Genomic DNA, 18,970 nt, shown 5'->3' with positions numbered 1-18,970 from the left:
TTCAGTGTCCGTACAATGCCTTCCTTAAATGTCAAATTTGTATGTGTCATTTCTCTTACAGTTATTATGGTAGAGTGTACTTAGAGAGTCAAGGTCAGTTGTGCCAAAAAACTGCATATGTGAATTACAAAGAGACAGTTCTTGTCTAATTGTCCTTGTGCCCGAAAAGCTCCAACAGGTGGGAGAAGCAGATGGCATTAGGAGGTCTGTCAGAGGAGCATCAGAGATTAAACAACAGAAAAGCAGATGTTTTGACACAGCATTTGTCTCACTAGTATCAATCAGGACTGATTTGGTAGACTTCATCCCAGCAAAATCAGACTGTAAGGAGAGATGAATAGAAGATAAGATGGCAATCTTTCAAATGATAATGGACATTTTTTTCTCTGTGGGAGAAAGCCTGGAGGTGGTTGAAGAAGCAGTGGATAGAGAGATGACTAGGAGTCATTGGCATGTGAAGATGAGCACTGAAGGAGAACCTGGGACTGGGGCAGACAGAAAAAGCAGAATTCCTGAAATGTTATGTAAGTTAAACTGCTAGAGCGAGGGCTGAATACTAAATTACACCAGACTAGACCAGTTTTGCCCATGGTGCCAGGAACGATGAAGGAAAGGGGAAAGGGCCAATATTGTTGGAAAAGAGATAAAAAACCCATGGATTTTGACATCCACATTTGAAAGGAGGAGCTGATTTTTTAGTGGATAATGAGATGGACATGAGAAGGAGACAGTATTTTAGATATTTGCAAGATATTAGCTTCAGTATTTAAATTGCCAGGGATATCACTGAACATAGGGAAGAAGTGTTCATCTAAAAAAGAAAGATTTGAAAAATATTTCATCTTGGTAACCCAAAAATTGCCACTTGCTTCTTGTAGAGTTATCATTGCATTAACAGAATCTTTCAGACAGTCCTGTATTTATTTAAGGTGATGACCGTCAGCACTAATGATACTCTGTGGGCTGTGCATCCTCAGGGTCACTAAAAGTAATATGTGCCCCTGTGGGAGAGGGCAGTGCAAGAAAGAGGGCAGGCAAAGTATTATTTCCCAGTTCTCCCTCTTTCTCAGTTTTACTTCCTGTGAGTTAGTTTGAAATCCATCCTTCTCTGGAATGCCCCATACTCTTCAAACCTCAGAACAGTCGGAGCAGATCTTCTGGACCCCTACTGTCTTTTAGGTTTTAGTATTAACTCTTTATCATGATAATTAAGGAAATGTGCAGCTTTACATAGATTTGTGGGTCTTATTTATTATCTAACTACAGACAACGGAATCAGCAAAAATAGCATGGAACACTTATGCTTGTAATAAAAAAAAATCCTTTAACAATGTTCTGCCAAGTATACAGGTTGGAAGTTTCCCATTTAATTTCTAGAACAGTGTGTACCTGAGTGAACGCAACACAATTCCTTGGGGATGGATCCATCTTTGGGAACTTGAGGCATCTGTAGTGTCAATGTGTGCATCCTTGCTAGTCATCTGCATTCCCTTTATGCTTATTGGGGAGAAATGGGCATTTCCAGGGTATGATTTATCTGATCCCAAGGGATAAATATGCTAAAATAGGTTAAATGAATCATGCCACAAAACAGCCTCTGTTTTCAACGATGGTAGATGTCTGTGTTGTACAAGACTGCAATTAGATGAAATTAATCCAACCTGCAGAGTTGTATTTGGAGTTGTGCTTGTATATATGAGCGGTAGCTAATCTGTTTCTTGACAGATTATACCCGTATTGCAGCCCTTTGTCTAATGTTAAAAAATAACTAACCTATGCAAACACATTCAAACTACTGCATTCACTGGAAGGCAAATACTTTGTGAACTCAAGTCTGAAAATTCGGCCATTTCCATAGACTTCTGTGGAAGTTTTGCGATGAGATACATACAGAATTGGGATCATGAGCAGATGTCTAGAGATCTTGTTTATGCATATATATCACTTACTGGCCATATGATTTAAATGCTTGCTCTCTTCCAACAGGTATAAATCAAATGAGGATTATGTCTATGTCAGAGGCCGTGGCCGAGGAAAGTACATTTGTGAAGAATGTGGAATTCGTTGCAAAAAGCCAAGCATGCTCAAAAAACATATCCGCACTCATACCGATGTCCGGCCTTATGTATGCAAGTTGTGCAACTTTGCCTTCAAAACTAAAGGTACTTGACCTTTTTTGTGAACTCTTGACCTTCCCAAACAAATCTAGAGCTATTTTGCCATCTAGGACCCAATCATTCTTTTCAATCACCGAGGAAAATATTTTCCTCAAAACAAAATCATTGTTTTTATGGATGCAAGACTCCACGAGAGAGATTTTTTTCTTAAAATTAATTGATCTAGAGATTATGTGAGACTCTGAGTCTGCTTGGAAAGCTTCATTAAGAGCTATAGGCTCTTGGCTGGTCCATCTGTCTGCAGAGAAAATGTAGTAGCATAAGAATCACCCTTAAAAATAATACTTTCTGCCAAAATTATTACATGGTGCAAACTTTAATTGCAGCAATATTCAAATGCTACAGGGAGAGTACACTTGTTACGACATAATGTAGAAGCAGAGCATCAGCTGCGGAGGAAAACATGCCTTCATGGGCTTTACAGTGGGTCAGTTTCAAGTTTATAAATAATGCATGTCTCCCAGATGGGCCACTCCATCCACTGTGGCATTAATTATGAATAGAGATCTGATAGCTTGTGTTCACATGTATTTATCAGCACTGAAAAAAGCTTCCATTTGTCACCCTGAGGCCACAGTTAATGACATTCTTTGGAATTAGGATTTGCCTTGCAACTATCTCCTTAAAAGAAAAAGAAATCCTTTTCTTTGGTAGCACTTTTTTGTAGTATAACCCAAATGAGCCTTATCCTCTCCATTTCTTAGCTTGCCTTTGACAGACAAGAGAAGTGGATTCTGGTCCCAGTGCCATGAATCTACTTGAAGGGGGAGAGGGGAAGCTGGAGGAAATTTCTCCTGAGATCTCAGTGCAGCTTCATGGCTGTTTTGACGATTGAGGATTGTAATAGTTTCCATGACTCCAGCACTTCTTCCTCTCCAAAGGATGGGAATAACTGATGGATGGTAGTAGACCCATCAACCTAATTTAAGATGAGAACCTTCACAGGGGTGTAGAGACAAAAACAAGGAGCTGCTTGTAATCCCAAAGGGCCGTCTAGTGAGCAGTTCTCAGATCACTGTTTACATTTGACATTGCAGGAGAAATGGGTCTTGAGGAGAGACTTGAAGGAAGATTGTGGTTTTGCAGCTGTGTTCAGAGAGGACATTCCACGCAGAGGAGATGGCATGGAAATAAATGTGAAATAGCTAGCTGAGGCTGGCACTTCTGGCAGAGAAGAAGAAACAGGGAGGAGGTGGTGTGCTGTTGCACAAGAGGGGGATGAATAGGAAGGAACTAAGTTAGCCTTCAAAGTACCAAGAACTGTTTAACTGATGTGCTCCTGTTCATGAGCAGTTGTCAGCCTCATAACTATTGTTGCTATTTTGCTGAGGACAGCAGGGGCCAGATCTTCAAAGGTACTTGGGTTTCATTATTCACCTTGAGCATTTAGCCATCCAGAGACATCAGTGGCTGAGTTAGACTTCTCATGCAGTGCACAGAAAAAGACACAGGCACACCTAGTAAGGAACTCTTCTGAGACTGAGAAGGGAGGCCTTTGAACTAGCTAGGAGGAAAGAAGCCTTGAGGACTTCTAAGCACAACTCCACTGCCTAACAGAGTGGTACAGTGTTCCTGCACCCAGATTGCATGTGACACATATACCATCTGGAGACACTGATTTGGGTCCCAAAAGCAGCATAGGTACATTCACACAGCATTGTGCTTGAGCTAGTAGGTTGGTTTTGCCCACACTATGCTTTCCTCACTGGATACTGCAGATGTGACTTAAGTGGCTAATGGATTAGAGTGATACTCTTGTTTCTCTGGCTTGTGCTCTTTGTGCTGAAGATTCTTTGCCATGAAATGTCCTTTGGGGTTAGTCTCAACCCTGTTTTCTTATCTGTGAAAAAACAGACCATAAGTAACGCTCCAGAAAGTCAATAGTCTAGTGTTAAATTGTTCCCTCAGGGATGGAGATCTGATTTCAAATCCCTGCTGTGTCTGGCTCAGATCTATACTCCAAAGCAGGGTGCTGAACCTGGGTTTCCCACATCCCAGGTGAATGATGTAAATACAGCTACTCTCAGTTCAGAGATTACAGCTAGAGAGTAAACCCACATAGAGGAATCTCCCCTAAATGTCGTCTTTATGGGTTACATTTGCTTCAAAATGCTTCAAACACACCGAAGGTTTGGAGCCTATGTGTGAAGTAGATGGGCAACTACTTGGCTTAAGAGTGGCAGTGTGAAAGTAGGGCTGGGAGCCCTGAATGGTTGGTGTGCGTTGGAGTTGCTTCAATGACCAGACTGTTTGTACGTATCACAGATGAACACTGAGCCCAGGGATAGATAACATTCAACTGCAAGTTTTTGAGCTTGCTGGGGCACCTAAATGTCATCTGGAAAATTAGAGAGATGCCTATATAACTCTTCGGCCCTGAGTTTAAGTTTATTTGGACATTTTTTTGAAGATATGAAATCCCACTCTCATTAAAACAGGCTCTGAGGGCAATGGGCTCGATGAGTCAGTCCTGTCTGTTTTTTTTTTTTTAACTAAAAACCACGTCTGCAGGATAAGAGAGTTAAGATAAACCAAAAACTGACTTGGAGAGTGCTCTTTGCTGTTGTCAGTTAATGAGGTTCACCTCTGATCCATAGGAAATCTGACAAAACATATGAAGTCTAAAGCACACATGAAAAAATGCCTGGAGCTTGGAGTATCAATGACATCTGTAGATGATGCTGAAACTGAAGAAGCAGGTATGTCAGAATGATTTAATTTAGTTGGAATGGCCTCTGAAGTAGGCAAATGACTCATTGCACTTTAGCACTGTGTCTGGCATGGGATAATATATAAGGAATATTTAGGGCATTTTTTAATTAAGAAGGATCTTTTTAACAAACAGAAGGTATAAAAAATAGATCAGATCCATTTGTCTGAGTTATATTTTTATTATGATACATCAGGAGGAGCTAGAAATAAAAATGTGACCTGTTATTTGTCATCTGTTTCATGCAAAGTTCCAAATCTTTTCTATTTAAATGTGAGAGTTGACATCTCAGAGAAGTTGAAAGGGCATAGTGGGGTAGGGTGAATTTGCATTGTATACTTCCTTTTCCACAGGAATGAATTTTAGTATAGAGTTTGAGAATATTGTTATGAAAAATTACAGTTTGAGACTGTTAAGAATGGCTTTATGTAGCCATTTGCCATGAAGAGCATCCAGTGATAGCAACAGATGTTCTGGGTAGGGAACAGATGTAGCAGCAGGCCTAAAAAGTGTGTTTGCTCACCCTTTTGCCTTGCTGTGGTTATTTCAGAAAACATGGAAGACATGCACCAGGAGGCAGAGAAGAGTAACAACTTGGCAGGCATATCAGCAGAGCATCAGTTTTCTGATGCAGAGGAGTCAGATGGTGAGGATGGTGATGATAATGACGACGATGATGAAGATGAGGAAGATTTTGATGATACTCAGGGAGACTCAACACCAAAAACAAGATCAAGAAGCACCAGCCCGCAGCCCCCTCGGTTCTCCTCACTGTCGGTGAACTCGGCTGGGGCGTCACAGGGAACTTCCTCTGAGGGCTCCCTCTCCATGGGACACTCCTCCCTGATCAGTTACTTGGTCACCTTACCCAGCATTCAGGTTACTCAGCTTGTAACACCAAGCGACTCATGTGAAGACTCACAGATGACAGAATATCAGAGGTTTTTCCAGAGTAAGAGTACTGATTCAGAGCCCGATAAAGACAGGTTAGACATACCTAGTGGCATGGATGAGGATTACATGCTTTCATTAGACCCCAGTTCGTCTCCTAGGGACCTCTCACCTTCCAGTCGACAGTCATCACCCAGCTATGATTCTTCACCATATAGAGATAATTCACCAAAGAGGTATTTAATGCCAAAAGGAGATTTGTCACCCAGAAGGCATCTGTCACCCCGAAGAGATATTTCACCCATGCGACACCTTTCCCCACGGAAGGAGGCTGTGCTGAGGAGAGAGTTATCACCGAGACGGGACGTTTCACCCAGACGTCACCTATCACCAAGGAGACCAATGTCACCGGGGAAAGATGCATCTGTTAGAAGAGATCTGTCTCCTAGGCGAGAGAGGAGATATATGGCCTCAGTTAGAGCAGCGTCTCCCAGGAGGGGCTTATACCATAATCCAGCATTGTCCATGGGTCAATATTTACAGTCAGAATCTATTCCATTGGGGCATTCAGTAAGTATGAAAGAATATTTTCACTCCTGTTATCAAAACCATTGCTCTTATCTAACCTGCACATAGTATTAAAAAAAAACCAACTTTGTAGAAAAAACTAGCTTTGTAGAAGAAAGCATAAGCTTTGAACCTCAGCAGGACTTCTTGGAAAGAATACAAGAAATTTAGAATAGATGCAGAGCAGGTCAGGACTTTGATTCAGTTAGATGTAATGTAGTAAGCCTGAGGGTCAAATCTTCACTTGGTGAAAATCAGAGTATCTCCATTAACTTCAATGAAATTAGGCTGGCCTACATTAACTGCCCCGTCTTTATTTTAAAATGACCCAGGAAGCTTACGTGGCATGTGGGCTTGTTACTGCACTGTAAAACCTTTTACCTCACGGACTGTCAGATGGGATTGAGCCCAGAGCAGGGCATAAGGCCCTGATACTGCAGTACAGAGTGCAGCACTGAAGTACTGGTTAATGGAATAAAAACACTAAAATAAACATTACCCCTTCGGAAAGCAGGGTGCCTATCTAGATCAGGATCTGCAACTGGAGCTTAAAGGATGTTATCATGTGATGGGAGTAGACAGCTGTCTGCCCCACAGAAAGCACCATCACAACTGGCTGTTTCGGCAGGGACATAACCATGTGAGTGGAAATGGAAATGTGCAAAACTTGCACAGCTGCTGTCTGTGCTGTTCCCTTTCTGTAAATAAGCTTCCAGAAACTGCCAACTTGGCATTTTCCACAAGCCCTAACATTCACAAAGCACTCTCTCCTCAAATAAATTTAGTCTTTAGAGTTAAGGAATTGCCTCACAATTAATGCATTTATTTATTTATTTTGTATGCTTCTTCTAGCTATATTCAATGCTGCTGCTGCTGTCTCATGTGTTGATTCAATCTGGGCAAGCTATAACAGGCTTCTTCTCAGTCAGAGTACTCTGACAGGGCTCCTACCTCCCTTTCTTCCTCCTGAGAGGGCTGTTCTCCCCTCTTTTCCATCCCCAGTCTTTTTTTGCTCTTCATATAGTTATAGTTCTTCTCTGTGGAGGAGGAGAATTGAACCCTGAGCTCATAAAAGTAGCATCTTGAGAGCTACTGGGCTGGGGAAGGGAGGCCTGGGAGTGCACGTTACCAGAGAGCTCCTGGAAATGACGTGATCACTATATAGCAGAGAGGATAAAAATTCAGCCACTTGTTGTACTGACAAAGTAAGGAAGCACAAGGAAAGGAAAAATAGCCACTAGTTTAGCAGTCACGATATCTTTGTATCAATTTTATGAGACATTACAGCTGACGTTGTAGAGAGAACCCAAGTCCCTAATATCCCAAGTGAGACACTTCCCCTGGCCTCCTGTAATAGAGATTTTGAATAAGTGATGCTACTGGCAGAAGGGTATGTAAGAGTCACCCTTGGCACTCTGACAGTTCTTGCTGTAAGATTTGTCTTGTGTGTTATGCACGCCTTCCAGCAAGGCATTTAGCACATTATAAGGACTCTTTTAGCACCCTTAGTTCCTTCTTTTGGAAAGTGCTCTTCACCTTGCCAGATGGGCTTGTAACACTTAGTTTATTTTAGAGGTAGGATCAAGCCTCATGCAGTGAAAAACCCAATGTAAAAGATAATTTGTCCTATGAAGGGCATCACTAACTCAGTGGCACCTTGAGTGTTTTTAGATAGAAGTGTAGACATGATTATGGCTGGTCAGTCACTGGCACTTGAACACAAGCATCTCCAGAAGGAGCACCCAGGCAAATCTAAATGAGGGAATAAGGTGTGAGGATGATTGCCCATCACAATGAACTACCACAGGGAGGGAAAGATAGATCCTGCACCTCTTCATGCTTTTCTGGAGAACATACTTTAGCCAAACAGAAGTTAAGTTTCAATGAAACACAAGTTATTACACTCAGCGTGTGGGATGGCAGATAACACCTGAGCTTACTATAAATGAAAATCGTTAGAAGGGGAAAAGGAATGAAGGCTGGTTTTCACTTTCAGAAAAGTGAATCCAGCAAATCACAAGATAATTAGCAGCTGCATCAGTGATGCAGATGCCAGTTTACAATCCTACTTCCTGTTTCAGAGCTGCATTGGGTTCCCAGTCCTTGGAGGAAGAGTCTTTTGTGCTTCTGGTGCCTGGAAGTACCCAAAGAAGAGGCCAGTCCTCTTTTTTCTCCACTGAAATTGATATATTTGCTCTAGTCTTTTTGGCCAGTGTTGATCGGGTTCCCCTTTGTGTTCCTTGACTTTGAATGTTCATGCCGTTTGGTGGTCCTGTGCAAACAGCTTGTGAAGTGCTCTGGCGTTGCAAGCACCGTGTAGGGAGCAATTGAAATTGTTTCTTTAGGAAGTGGAAAAGAGCATGGGAAAAATAACTATTTTGGTAGGTCATATGAAGACAAAGAAAAAAAAGTTTTTTCCTTTGGCTGTTAATAACAAGATACACTCTTGCTACAGGATTCTCTCTCCAAAATAGCCCAAGGCTCTGACTGATGCTGGTGCGCTTTTGGCTTTGGCAAGTTAAATGGCTTGCTTTCTTTAAATGTAAAGACGCATCCCTATTACTCTATAAATACATTCAGGATCTTCTCTTCTGCGGGTGCCAGGGGTTTCTTTCCTTTCTGAGGAGCTAGTGCCATTATCAAAGGGCTTTGATTCCTCTCCCCTGACATTTTGTACCAGTCCTGAGAGAAGAAGGGAGGAGAGATGGGAAAGCTGTTTTTGTTCTGCTTGGGTGCATCTACATTAGCATTTTAGTTTGGATGAGGAATGTGCTTTGCAAGTGAATGTCTTTACTGTCAAATTCACGTTGCAGCAGCCTTGGGGACCTGGATTGCTTTCAGATGAAATTAAACCAGAAAACATGCTTCAGGAGTGCACTAGGTACATTTAAACTGAGTGGGCATTAAAGTCAATGAGAAGAGGCTACTGGGTTAGCCCGAAGTAACCTTCCCCTCCCACCCCACAACACATATTGTGAACATCAGATCGACTGTTTCCCTCTATTCCTGCTCCACTCCTAGTGCACCCCATTGCTTCCTAATGTGGACAGCACTTTTGCCTCTTCTTCACTTCCCATGACTAGCTACAAGTACACAGTGAATATATGTTGCTCTGGGCAGTACATATTTGTCCCTGGCAACTCTTCTAATTTTTAGGGGGAAGTAAGGTTTCGGGTTTTTTTTTTTGTTTGTTTGTTTGGGTCTCCCCCTCACTGACTGTGACACAGGCTCTCTGCCAGAGTTTTCACAAGCAGTTACTGAAGCAAGGGAATAATTCCGTAGGGAATAGGAAAGAGGAAGGACTAGCAGTTCACTTTATCGATGTAGAATTTACCTGGAACCTGCTTGTGATTCTGTTTTGTTGTACCTCTCATTCATTTTGAAGTCCAAAGCATCTCTATATATTCTGAAGGACTGAATTAGGCACCTCTAAATCCACTTGAAAGTCAATAGAACCTAAGGTCCTTTGACATACTGATACAAAATACCTCCCCAAATACTGAATGTTTTATCATCTTGAATGAAATGCATTTCTGAACAGAGGGTCAGCATGCAACTTCTAATGTCCATGAAAACTGTAAATAGGTCCACTAGTGTATGTGGTCTGCTATAGTGCATTCCCAATAGGACTGCAGATTGAGATGACTATGAAAATGAAGTCCGCGTGGATTTGTGTTCACTTTATCATGCAACATTTTTGCTATCAAGCACATCTGTAATGTGCTCTGTCATTGAATTTCCCAATGGAGTTCAACATTTTCTGTTTTTTAACTTGAAAAAGCCCCAAGTACATTGAGATGTGGCAATCAAAAAGACAGATTGTTTCTTGCTTGCCATCTTGTTGCAAGCTGTGATCTGAGGGGACCTGGAGCTGCTGGGAGGAAGTACTATGATGGATGTTTTACTTTGAAATTTGAGCTTCCTCTTAATCCCCTGTAGCCTCTTTTTGCTAATGTACTAGATAGCAGGCAAACTGTATTTTGTCTCTCAGGCATCTAGGAGTTGTGTGAAGTTGGATATAGCTGTGTACAGGGGTATGGTGTGGAAGTCTATCTTTATGAACAGGTCATGGAATTTAGTGAAGATCTCCTATAGAGTATTGTTGTTTGGAAAATTGCATGTCATCTGGAATTGGAGGGAAGTATTGCTAAATTGCACAGATAGCAATCCATTCTGGCTGTACAGCAAGAAGATACTGCATTGTGGTCAGTGTTGGGATCTAATACTCATATTGTCAAACAGAATAAACACTTTGGATTTTTAGGATGTACATTAAAAGAAGAGATATCCTCTAATACTCAGTATCTTCCCCTGTATATGTGTGTGTCTGTTTACAGGGATGAAAATGTTAGATATTTGTAAAGGAAGTAAAACCAGGGTAAAAGGTATGAACAGTTATTAACACCTATAACTATGTTGGCCCTTTCAAAACTTATCTGCCAGAGCTACAGAAAGATAATCCAATATGTGTTCAGCTAAACTTGGAAGGGATCCTGTGGACAAGTGCACACTTTCGCTGTGTATGCAAAAATTGGGCTTATGAGATATATTTGATAATACTGATGATCTTCAAGTATGTAGCAGTTTCTATCATGTTAGCCACCTCTGTCCAACAGGGACAGACTGTTGCCCTATCCCCTTTTGAAACTGTGGCAGGGTACAACATGAAGCCAGCATCTTTCTCAAGTAGAGATTTGTGTGTGACTTACTTCATTCTTCTAAGTTTTCCTCCTTTTTTGGGTTGCCTTTGCTCTTTTTCCTGAGCCCAAGTTCACACTGGATGCAATAGTAGCACATACATGCACATAAGATGCATCATGGCCTAGGAAACTAAATAGGACAGTAGAACTGAGAAACAGGTTGACAGACCAAAGACGGAAAAAAAAAAAAAAAGGAGCATGCAACTGTGCAGAGGTGAGGTTAGCAACAGCAAGGACTGACAGGGTAGGTGAACCATGCCTTGTGATTTGGCAACTTCAGTTTATTCCATAAGCTTTTACTCATTCAGCAAGATAGTGGGCTGTCGCTGTGCTTTATTATGATGGTTTCTCTTTTATGAAACTTAAGTGTCTCACCTTCTGTATAGAAAAAATCCCAGCACTGGCTATTCTCTGAATGTAACATCTTTTATAACATCTGATCACTTTGAGTCTGATGATTATGTGTCACCCTTCCTGTCTTAACATTGATTTATATTGAACAGGACAAAGCGTCTGAACACTGTGAGGTTCAGCCCCTGGGCATCACAGAAACTGAGTCTTTAATTGCCCCCTAAACCAATTCCCCAGTACGGGATCAAGAGGTTAGTTAATGCCTTCAGAGCAAGGACTTCCCAGCAGTGAAATGCTGCCGCTTTAATGCATTGGCATTTAGCAGCACAGTCCTCAGGCTGCTGCACCAAGACTGTGGGTAGCAATACAGCTTTTCAGCAATTGATAGGTGTTTGGTCAATTTTCAGAGCAGAGATGAGCATTTTTGTTCATTTGCTTTCCGATGGGAGTCCCTAAGAGTTGTGTGGCCAAATCCCACATACCATTATGAAACTGTCATCCTGCACTTCTGTCATCATTAATTCTCTGGTTAGCAATAAAAGATTCTTCATCATCAGATGGAAAATGATTTTAAAAATTAAGAATGAAAAAAGGAGAAACCCAAAGGCATATTTATTACAGAGCAGAGATGGAGCTATTCATTCTTCCAAGGCAGGAACTAATGGGAGGACACTGAAAAAGTCAATATTCTGACATTGTTTCATGTTAGCTGTTATAAAATCTCTCATTTTTCCCAATCCCTTTATGAGTAAGTGCATGTCCGTAGTACAGAATCATCACTGTCACTCACAGTTAATCCCTGTGTTTTTGTTACTATTTGTTGTTTACACTACAGATAGGCCAGAGTGGTGCTCTGTAGTGGTGCTTCATTGTTTTAATGACTATAAAAGAGCCTTCTTTGCACAGAGACATTTGAACTTGCATGAAAATGTTAGTCTCCTTTTGTCAAGGAGGTGGATGGGTAAAGCTCATGGTGGAGGAAAGGGGGAGGAAGTGCCTTCTGTGGGGCATCATGGTGGGATCTTTCAACAGGCAGAAAATACGTACAGATTTTTCTCATACTGCCAACCACTGGTGGCAAAAAGGGAGCATTAAGATGTGTATTTCTCGGCAGCAAAGACTTGATGCCCAGTGCAGACTGCCAATACCAGCACAGTTTGCACAATTTGCCAAAATAGAGGGTAAGACGGATGTCCTGGCCAAATTTCTCCTGGGGAATGAAACTCTATTTACCAAAAATTCTCTCTGCTGTTTCAGTTGAAATAGAATACTCTTCACTTCCTGACCTAAATTGCTGCATTGTATTGCTGAACACTCTTAAATAGCTGCTGCATTTCACCTCAGAGGCATCAGCCCTGTAGGGCTGAGCTAAGCAAAACCTCCTATGTTGTTTGGAGAAGCAATTAGTGGAGTTTTCCAAATGCTTTGGGATCTGTCTGGGTGAAAGGTGCTGTGTGAATAGAAGTTTGTTTTACACACGTAGCTTGAAAGCAGATAGGTGGTTTGGACTCTTCACAAGAATTTTACTAGTAGCACTGCTGATATTTCTTTTGTTTTTCTGGTTACAGAGAAGGGGGTTGTCTCAGGGGCCTTACTTCAACATGTATGGAGAAAAAGGAGCTATGGACCATCATGGGTCTAGCCTCTTCCCTGAAGGTGTGAACGATTACGTCTTCAGTCATCTTCCACTACACTCCCAGCAGCAAATCCGAGCACCCATCCCCATGATGCCTATCGGAGGTATCCAAATGGTCCATTCATTACCTGTGGCCCTTTCAGGTTTACATCCTCCGTCCACTTTGGCCCTGCAGAGGGAGGGCTCTGAGGAGAAGCAAAAAGGAACTGCAGAAACCCTGACAAAAGAATCATATAGTATTTCTAAGCACCACGAGAAACGTACCTCTCCGCACAGCTTGCACCCCGCTGTTCCATCCAGCATCTCCTCCTCTCCATTACTATTGCTGAAACAAAGCACTTCAGAGGACAGTGTAATAGCCACAGAGAGGGAGCAGGAGGAGAACATACAGACTTGTACAAAAGCCATAGCCTCTCTGCGAATCGCCACAGAAGAAGCCGTTCTGCATGGGGCGGAGCAGCCACAGAGGCCTTCTGAGCCTCACCAGAAACCCTTAGAAAGTGCACATTTTAGCATTAAACACTTTAGTGGATCTGAGCCAGGCCAGACCTGCACCTCAGCCACCCATCCTGACTTGCATGGTGGTGAACAGGACAGTTTTGGTACATCACAGACTGCGTTAGCCCATTCCACCTTTTGCAGCAAGAGCTTTGTGGATGTCAGACAGTTGGGCTTTCACAGCAGGAATGAATCCCCATCAAGCACACAGGAAAGAAATGATCCGTCATTTGAGAAGAGCAAGCCACATTGATCTGAGATGCATGGAGACTTTTACCCATACATTTACCCCACTTTTTTTTTTCTAGAGATAGAAGAAGTATTCAACTTTACAGCATGCCTGTTCTAAGTTACAGTAGTTTGCTATTATATATACTTTTGTTATATCAAAAGAATTAGATAAAATAACAAGTCATCATGAGCCTGACCAAAACGAAATTTGAAATTCTTATGGGGTCTGGTACTTTTAAATTGTACAGATGTTTGTGCCTTTTCTTTACTTTGCTTATATTCTTATAAGCATTTTTTTAGCAGTAATTTGTACATATTTTAGAATTTGTGTATCTGCTTTGTAATAAATGTAATTTCTTTCCTTTTTTGGACACTTGGATCTAAATGATGTAAAGCAAAACAGCATCAATATATGTGAGGTTGCACTAAAACATATTTTTATATGATTAAAACTGAACAGCTTTTATGTACAGCTCTGATTCTGTAATACTAATATTTATTTACTTTGTTTCATAAATTGTAAATTTTTTTCTTAATGTTGTGGATTGCTTTTCTATGTGAAGCATGGGATTTACTGTTGCGTAATTAGAACAAAATGTATATTGTAAAACAAGATATTTAAACTAGAGTATCTTATCTTATTCTGCACTTATGCATTAGTTTAAAAAAAAAGATAAAGGATGTATCAGTCAGTTCTTAACTCTTGTAATTTTTTTTTGTCTCTTGTTTGCTGGATTGACTATAACTTAAGTGCTGATTGTGATTTTAAACTGATAGTACCGTAAAGCATTAAAGTAAAACAATGTGCTATTGTGAGTTTTTTCAAAGCTTTATAAAACAGTTATAAATATATTAAAAGTATTTGGTCTTATGTGAACACGTTGATCTATATACTCCTTTAAAAACTATGGGAAAACATTCCACCCCATGTAAATACGTGCAAGTGCATCACTGGTACCATTCTGTGTAACTCATTTGGACACGAGAGGTTTGTGCCGCTGCGCAGGAGCTGAGCTAAGGTGTGCCATTGACTGCAGTGGAAGCAGGCAGGCCCCAAGTCAACCCATACTGATGTCTTTAGAAACCAAGCGGTGAAGCTGCGCGGCTGCCCCGGACTGGCTGAGCGGCTGGATGTCGGGCTGGATGCGTGGCGCCGTGCAGTGCCCTGGGAGCCACCGCCGCTGTAGCACTTAGCGATCATGCAGAGGTACCCGGGAGCACGAGGAAGGGGTTGGAGGGAAAGAAAGATGTTGCCTTGCGCTTGACCACCACCAGCCGGTCACTCTCCACTGTGGTGCCCGTGCCAGCTTCAGGGAGGCTGCCTGCCCCGCGGGGTGAGGAGTGTGACCCTTGTGGCTGGGCGGCATCACAGCTGTGGCCGATCCTGAGGAGCAGGAGTAGCAGTCTTCCAGGACAGGGCATCTAGCCGTGTTAGGTTTGATCCATGAGAGGACAGTCAGGAGGAGCCCAGGCTTGTATTTGAACGTGCATGGTGGGTTATCACTACCACAGCCAGCATGCACACACGCGTGTGCTCGCGCACACACATCCATGCACACACACCCACACGCACACGCAGATGAAAGAAACCAACAATCTGGATTATATTTTGTGCTATTTAGTGGATTATAATTCTGTGAAACCAAGTTTGTATATTAACTTACAATACATTTAAGGAGTGTTCTTTAAAAAGAAATAAATATACAGTTACATGCATCAGGTGTCTAGTTTTCATGTGTTCTTTGAGTTTTCCAAGTTTATTGGCATCCCAATATATTACTGGAACCTTTTATTCACAAGTGCTGCTTTAGTGCATTGGGAGGGGCCTTACCAATGTGAGCAGCAGCTAAAAATGTGGATCATATTTTGGCCTCATCAGATATTATCAAAATGAACCAGTTTATTTCTCCAATAATGCTAAGTGGGGGCAGAACCGCAGCTGGTATGTTGTCCTAATGCACTGCGGCATATGACTAGCAGAATACCATGGTGAACTGTGACCACTTATACCCATTAAAGATTAGTTTCTCATATCCACTGCAGTGTTCTTACCTTTATTTCAGATCATTATGGTAAACTTGCCAAGACAGTGCATGCCAGAAGACTGGCTCATCTCAGACTGCAGAAAAGAGAAGCAGTATATGTAGTTGGAGGCGAGTGGCTTGTTGGATCATGCATCCATAAAAAGGAGGAGTCAGTTATATATTTGAAATAAATAAGCCTTATCTGATAAAAACCTCTCACTTTTCCTCCTTAGTTGCATGGCTGTATTAAGAACACAATGTTCTGCACAGTGATCAGCTAATCAGGTAATCACAGATATTTTATTAAAATGGAACCAGGCAAATCCCCAATGGTAAATGTTCTGTTAACATTCCCTTTATAAGTAGCCCCCTTACTGTGGGAGTTACCGCTGGCTTGTTTGCTTATTTTAATTAATTTGCAGCTGCAATTTACCATCCACCTTTTCAGCCTTGGGGCAATTTTTTTTTAGAATCATTGAGCAAGTATCACTGAAATTATGTGTGATATTTTTGGGTTACAGTGGAGCAACCCGAAAGAGGTTTCAGGTACTTTTAATTTTTTTTATAATGAGTTAATATTTATACAGTGCTTTGAAAAAAAACACACTCTCATACACATCCTAGGCATTGATTATGGGTGCCTTTTCATGCTTTAAAAGAGAGTGTGGAGGAGGAAGGCAACCACTTCAGACAAAATTTTCACAAGCATGAGCAGTTTTCAGACCTGACATAGTGGGAACAGCTACTGGGAGCGGGTGCAGATACTCATACGAGAACTCTGCCTGCTGTCTGGGCAGGCCAGCTCGAAGCCGTCCGTGGTAAGGAAGGGCCGTGGTTGCGTTTGTGTACTGCTGCGCTGAGCTAACACACCTTGCCTAGGGCTTGCAGGCTTGGGCTCAGTACTGCAGTAGCACAACTGCGCAGTTCCCAGCAGGAGATTTTTGTGTCCAAGCACAACTGGCTGCACTGTTTGCATTGATAGGCTTTCCAAGCATGGTGGGGTGGGAGTTCCTCAAAAGTTCTTAGTACAGTGGGTGTGTGTAGGTCCGACGGGAATTTCAGAAGCGCTGTGACAATTTGGCTCTTTCTTCGCCAAGGCCAAGCTCACAGGCATGGTTGGTACTGCTGCAGGTGGCAGTGATTGGCTGCCTATTTCATACGCCATCCTCTTCTTGTTCCTAGCAGCTAACAAGTTTTGTCACATTCTAGCCTCTGTATTTAGTGGGGGGGGGGGGGGGGGGGGGGAGGGGGGGATGAACCAGGAAGAGCAAATGCTGAGATTCCATCTGTAAAAGTTCAGTGTTTTTAAAAGGAATGAAAATAAGAGATTTAATGGGGCACTCTGGAAAACTTCAGAACCTAATGAGGATTTTCATATGCAATATCCTATAGACTTTCTAAGTCAGGAATATAATTACCATTATATTGTTCAAGGATGTTATAATTTTTCGATAAAGATCTGTGTGTCTTTTCTGTAAAGCACAAGGGAAATACAGATGCTCTGACAAGCTCTCTCTATTCCATCCTCACAGAATACTGTCACAAGAGCCACTTCGGGGTTTATTTGCGTCAGCAAAACAGAGAGCATATTGGTCTCATGTAACTGCCTGCACAATCCTGCTGTGAAACTTTGGATTCTGACTAAGGGTAGCAACTACACATCACATTAAATACCTTTATGTGGACTTTCCCTTTGTAGTACACGTTGCCAACAGTGAGTTAGAGTTAGCACCGGTAACGGACATAGAAGGCAGGACCAAGATGGAGTCAAGCTCCTTAAATACAAAAATCTGAATGCATGAATGCTGCAGTCAGCCCCTATTTAACCCTAGGGACACCTAAACTTACAAGGCGCGTGCTCATTTAGTGCTGTTTCCTTGAGTTCTGCTTTTGTGCAAGCACTGAACTTCTCTCCTCAGAATTACTTCATGTTTGTTCCCCTCTCAAAATAATCTGGGAGCCAGAAACTACACATTTCTTGGCCTAAACCCTCTGAGTGCCTGCCCAACTGAGTAGGTATTTGAAAATATCTAACATACCATGAAACAGGGCTCTGTGCTGAATTGTACTTATGGATAGTGCTGTCACCAACTCCTAGATTACCTCCTCCCTGGCTATTAAAAGGAAATCTGATTGAAACCTCTCCCTTGCTAGACCCACAGCTCCAACCTCCCAGGAGAGTGTCCTACTCATCTCACAGTCAGAGCAGTCTTTTCATTGCTGTTGAAGTTCTGCTCTTGTGAAGCAAGAAGTTTCTTCCCAGCAAGACTGTAGCCTGCTCTCTGCCAGAAGACCAGCTGTTTGGAGAAGTTTGTATAGCGATTTGCCCTGCTCAGCAGGGAGATCATCATCAGGAAGGCCAGTCAGTAGATTGGTGTGACAGCAGCTTTGGAAGACAGAGACTGGGCTCATGCAATTCCCTGCCTGCAGCCTTCTGGCTAGCTGGGAGGACAAGATTTTAAACATGCTTCTTGCTTTGTATTCAGCTCCTTTCTGAGGAGACTGAGTCTCCCCATGGCCAATGGAGGGAGGCTGGCTGACAGACTTATAGTTTGGGAGTTTGCAGTGAGGATCAAGCCCCCAAAAGTTAGATGCTGCAATTCCTGAAGCCTTTATAGGTTTTTACCCTAAATAGCTCAGGGAGAACATGCCCCATTGATTCATTCAATTGCACAGTGGAACAAGTCAGTGGGATTTATCATTTTAAGTCATTTAGCCTCTTCTGAAAATCCCAATCAATACTCTCAAAGAATGCCCTTAAAGTAAATCTAGGATATTCAATGCAAAACCTGTGCAGCACATCATATATTTTAGTCTAGCCACTTTTTTTTTCTGATTTTTTTTGAGTTAAATCGCCTGCATGAAAAAATCAGCAGTGTATATACCAACTGAGTTTATTACTGTGACGACGTCCCTGTGCCCTTTTCTCATATACAGATCACATACACTAAACGTGGGTTCTGAACACATGCTTGCTGTAGGCTCAATCTAAGATTAAAAGTGCTGGATAGTTGACTTGTTTTCGGATCAGTTTGGAGGTTTTGCATATGTTGCATCCATCACGTGTGTTTGCACAGTCTTTAATATACTTGCTTTTAACTGGATTAGGAACCACTGACAGCGCCAGGAATGTGGGAAACAGCTTTCACTGTGAAATACTTGGCTTTTGCCCCGTGTGATGCCTA

The 18,970-nt window shown here is 42.0% G+C and overlaps 1 protein-coding gene across 6 annotated transcripts in view; it reads left to right on the top strand.

The window, feature by feature from the left end:
• Positions 1 to 14,638, top strand: part of HIVEP2 (HIVEP zinc finger 2) — a 152,677-nt gene extending 138,039 nt beyond the window's left edge. For all 6 annotated transcript variants that reach the window (XM_064509067.1, XM_064509070.1, XM_064509066.1 and 3 more), the window contains 4 exons: positions 1,987 to 2,162; positions 4,775 to 4,876; positions 5,438 to 6,348; positions 12,965 to 14,638. In XM_064509067.1, the coding sequence (XP_064365137.1) occupies positions 1,987 to 2,162; positions 4,775 to 4,876; positions 5,438 to 6,348; positions 12,965 to 13,783 (2,008 nt within the window). In that variant the 3' untranslated portion in view covers positions 13,784 to 14,638. The remainder of the gene's footprint in view (positions 1 to 1,986; positions 2,163 to 4,774; positions 4,877 to 5,437; positions 6,349 to 12,964) is intronic.
• The last annotated feature ends 4,332 nt before the right edge of the window (positions 14,639 to 18,970 follow it).

The sequence above is a fragment of the Dromaius novaehollandiae genome, chromosome 3 (genome assembly GCF_036370855.1).
Source record: "Dromaius novaehollandiae isolate bDroNov1 chromosome 3, bDroNov1.hap1, whole genome shotgun sequence".
Lineage (NCBI taxonomy): Eukaryota > Metazoa > Chordata > Aves > Casuariiformes > Dromaiidae > Dromaius > Dromaius novaehollandiae.
The sequence above is the reverse complement of the archived record's forward strand: the minus strand, read 5'-3'. Positions and strand labels throughout refer to the sequence as shown.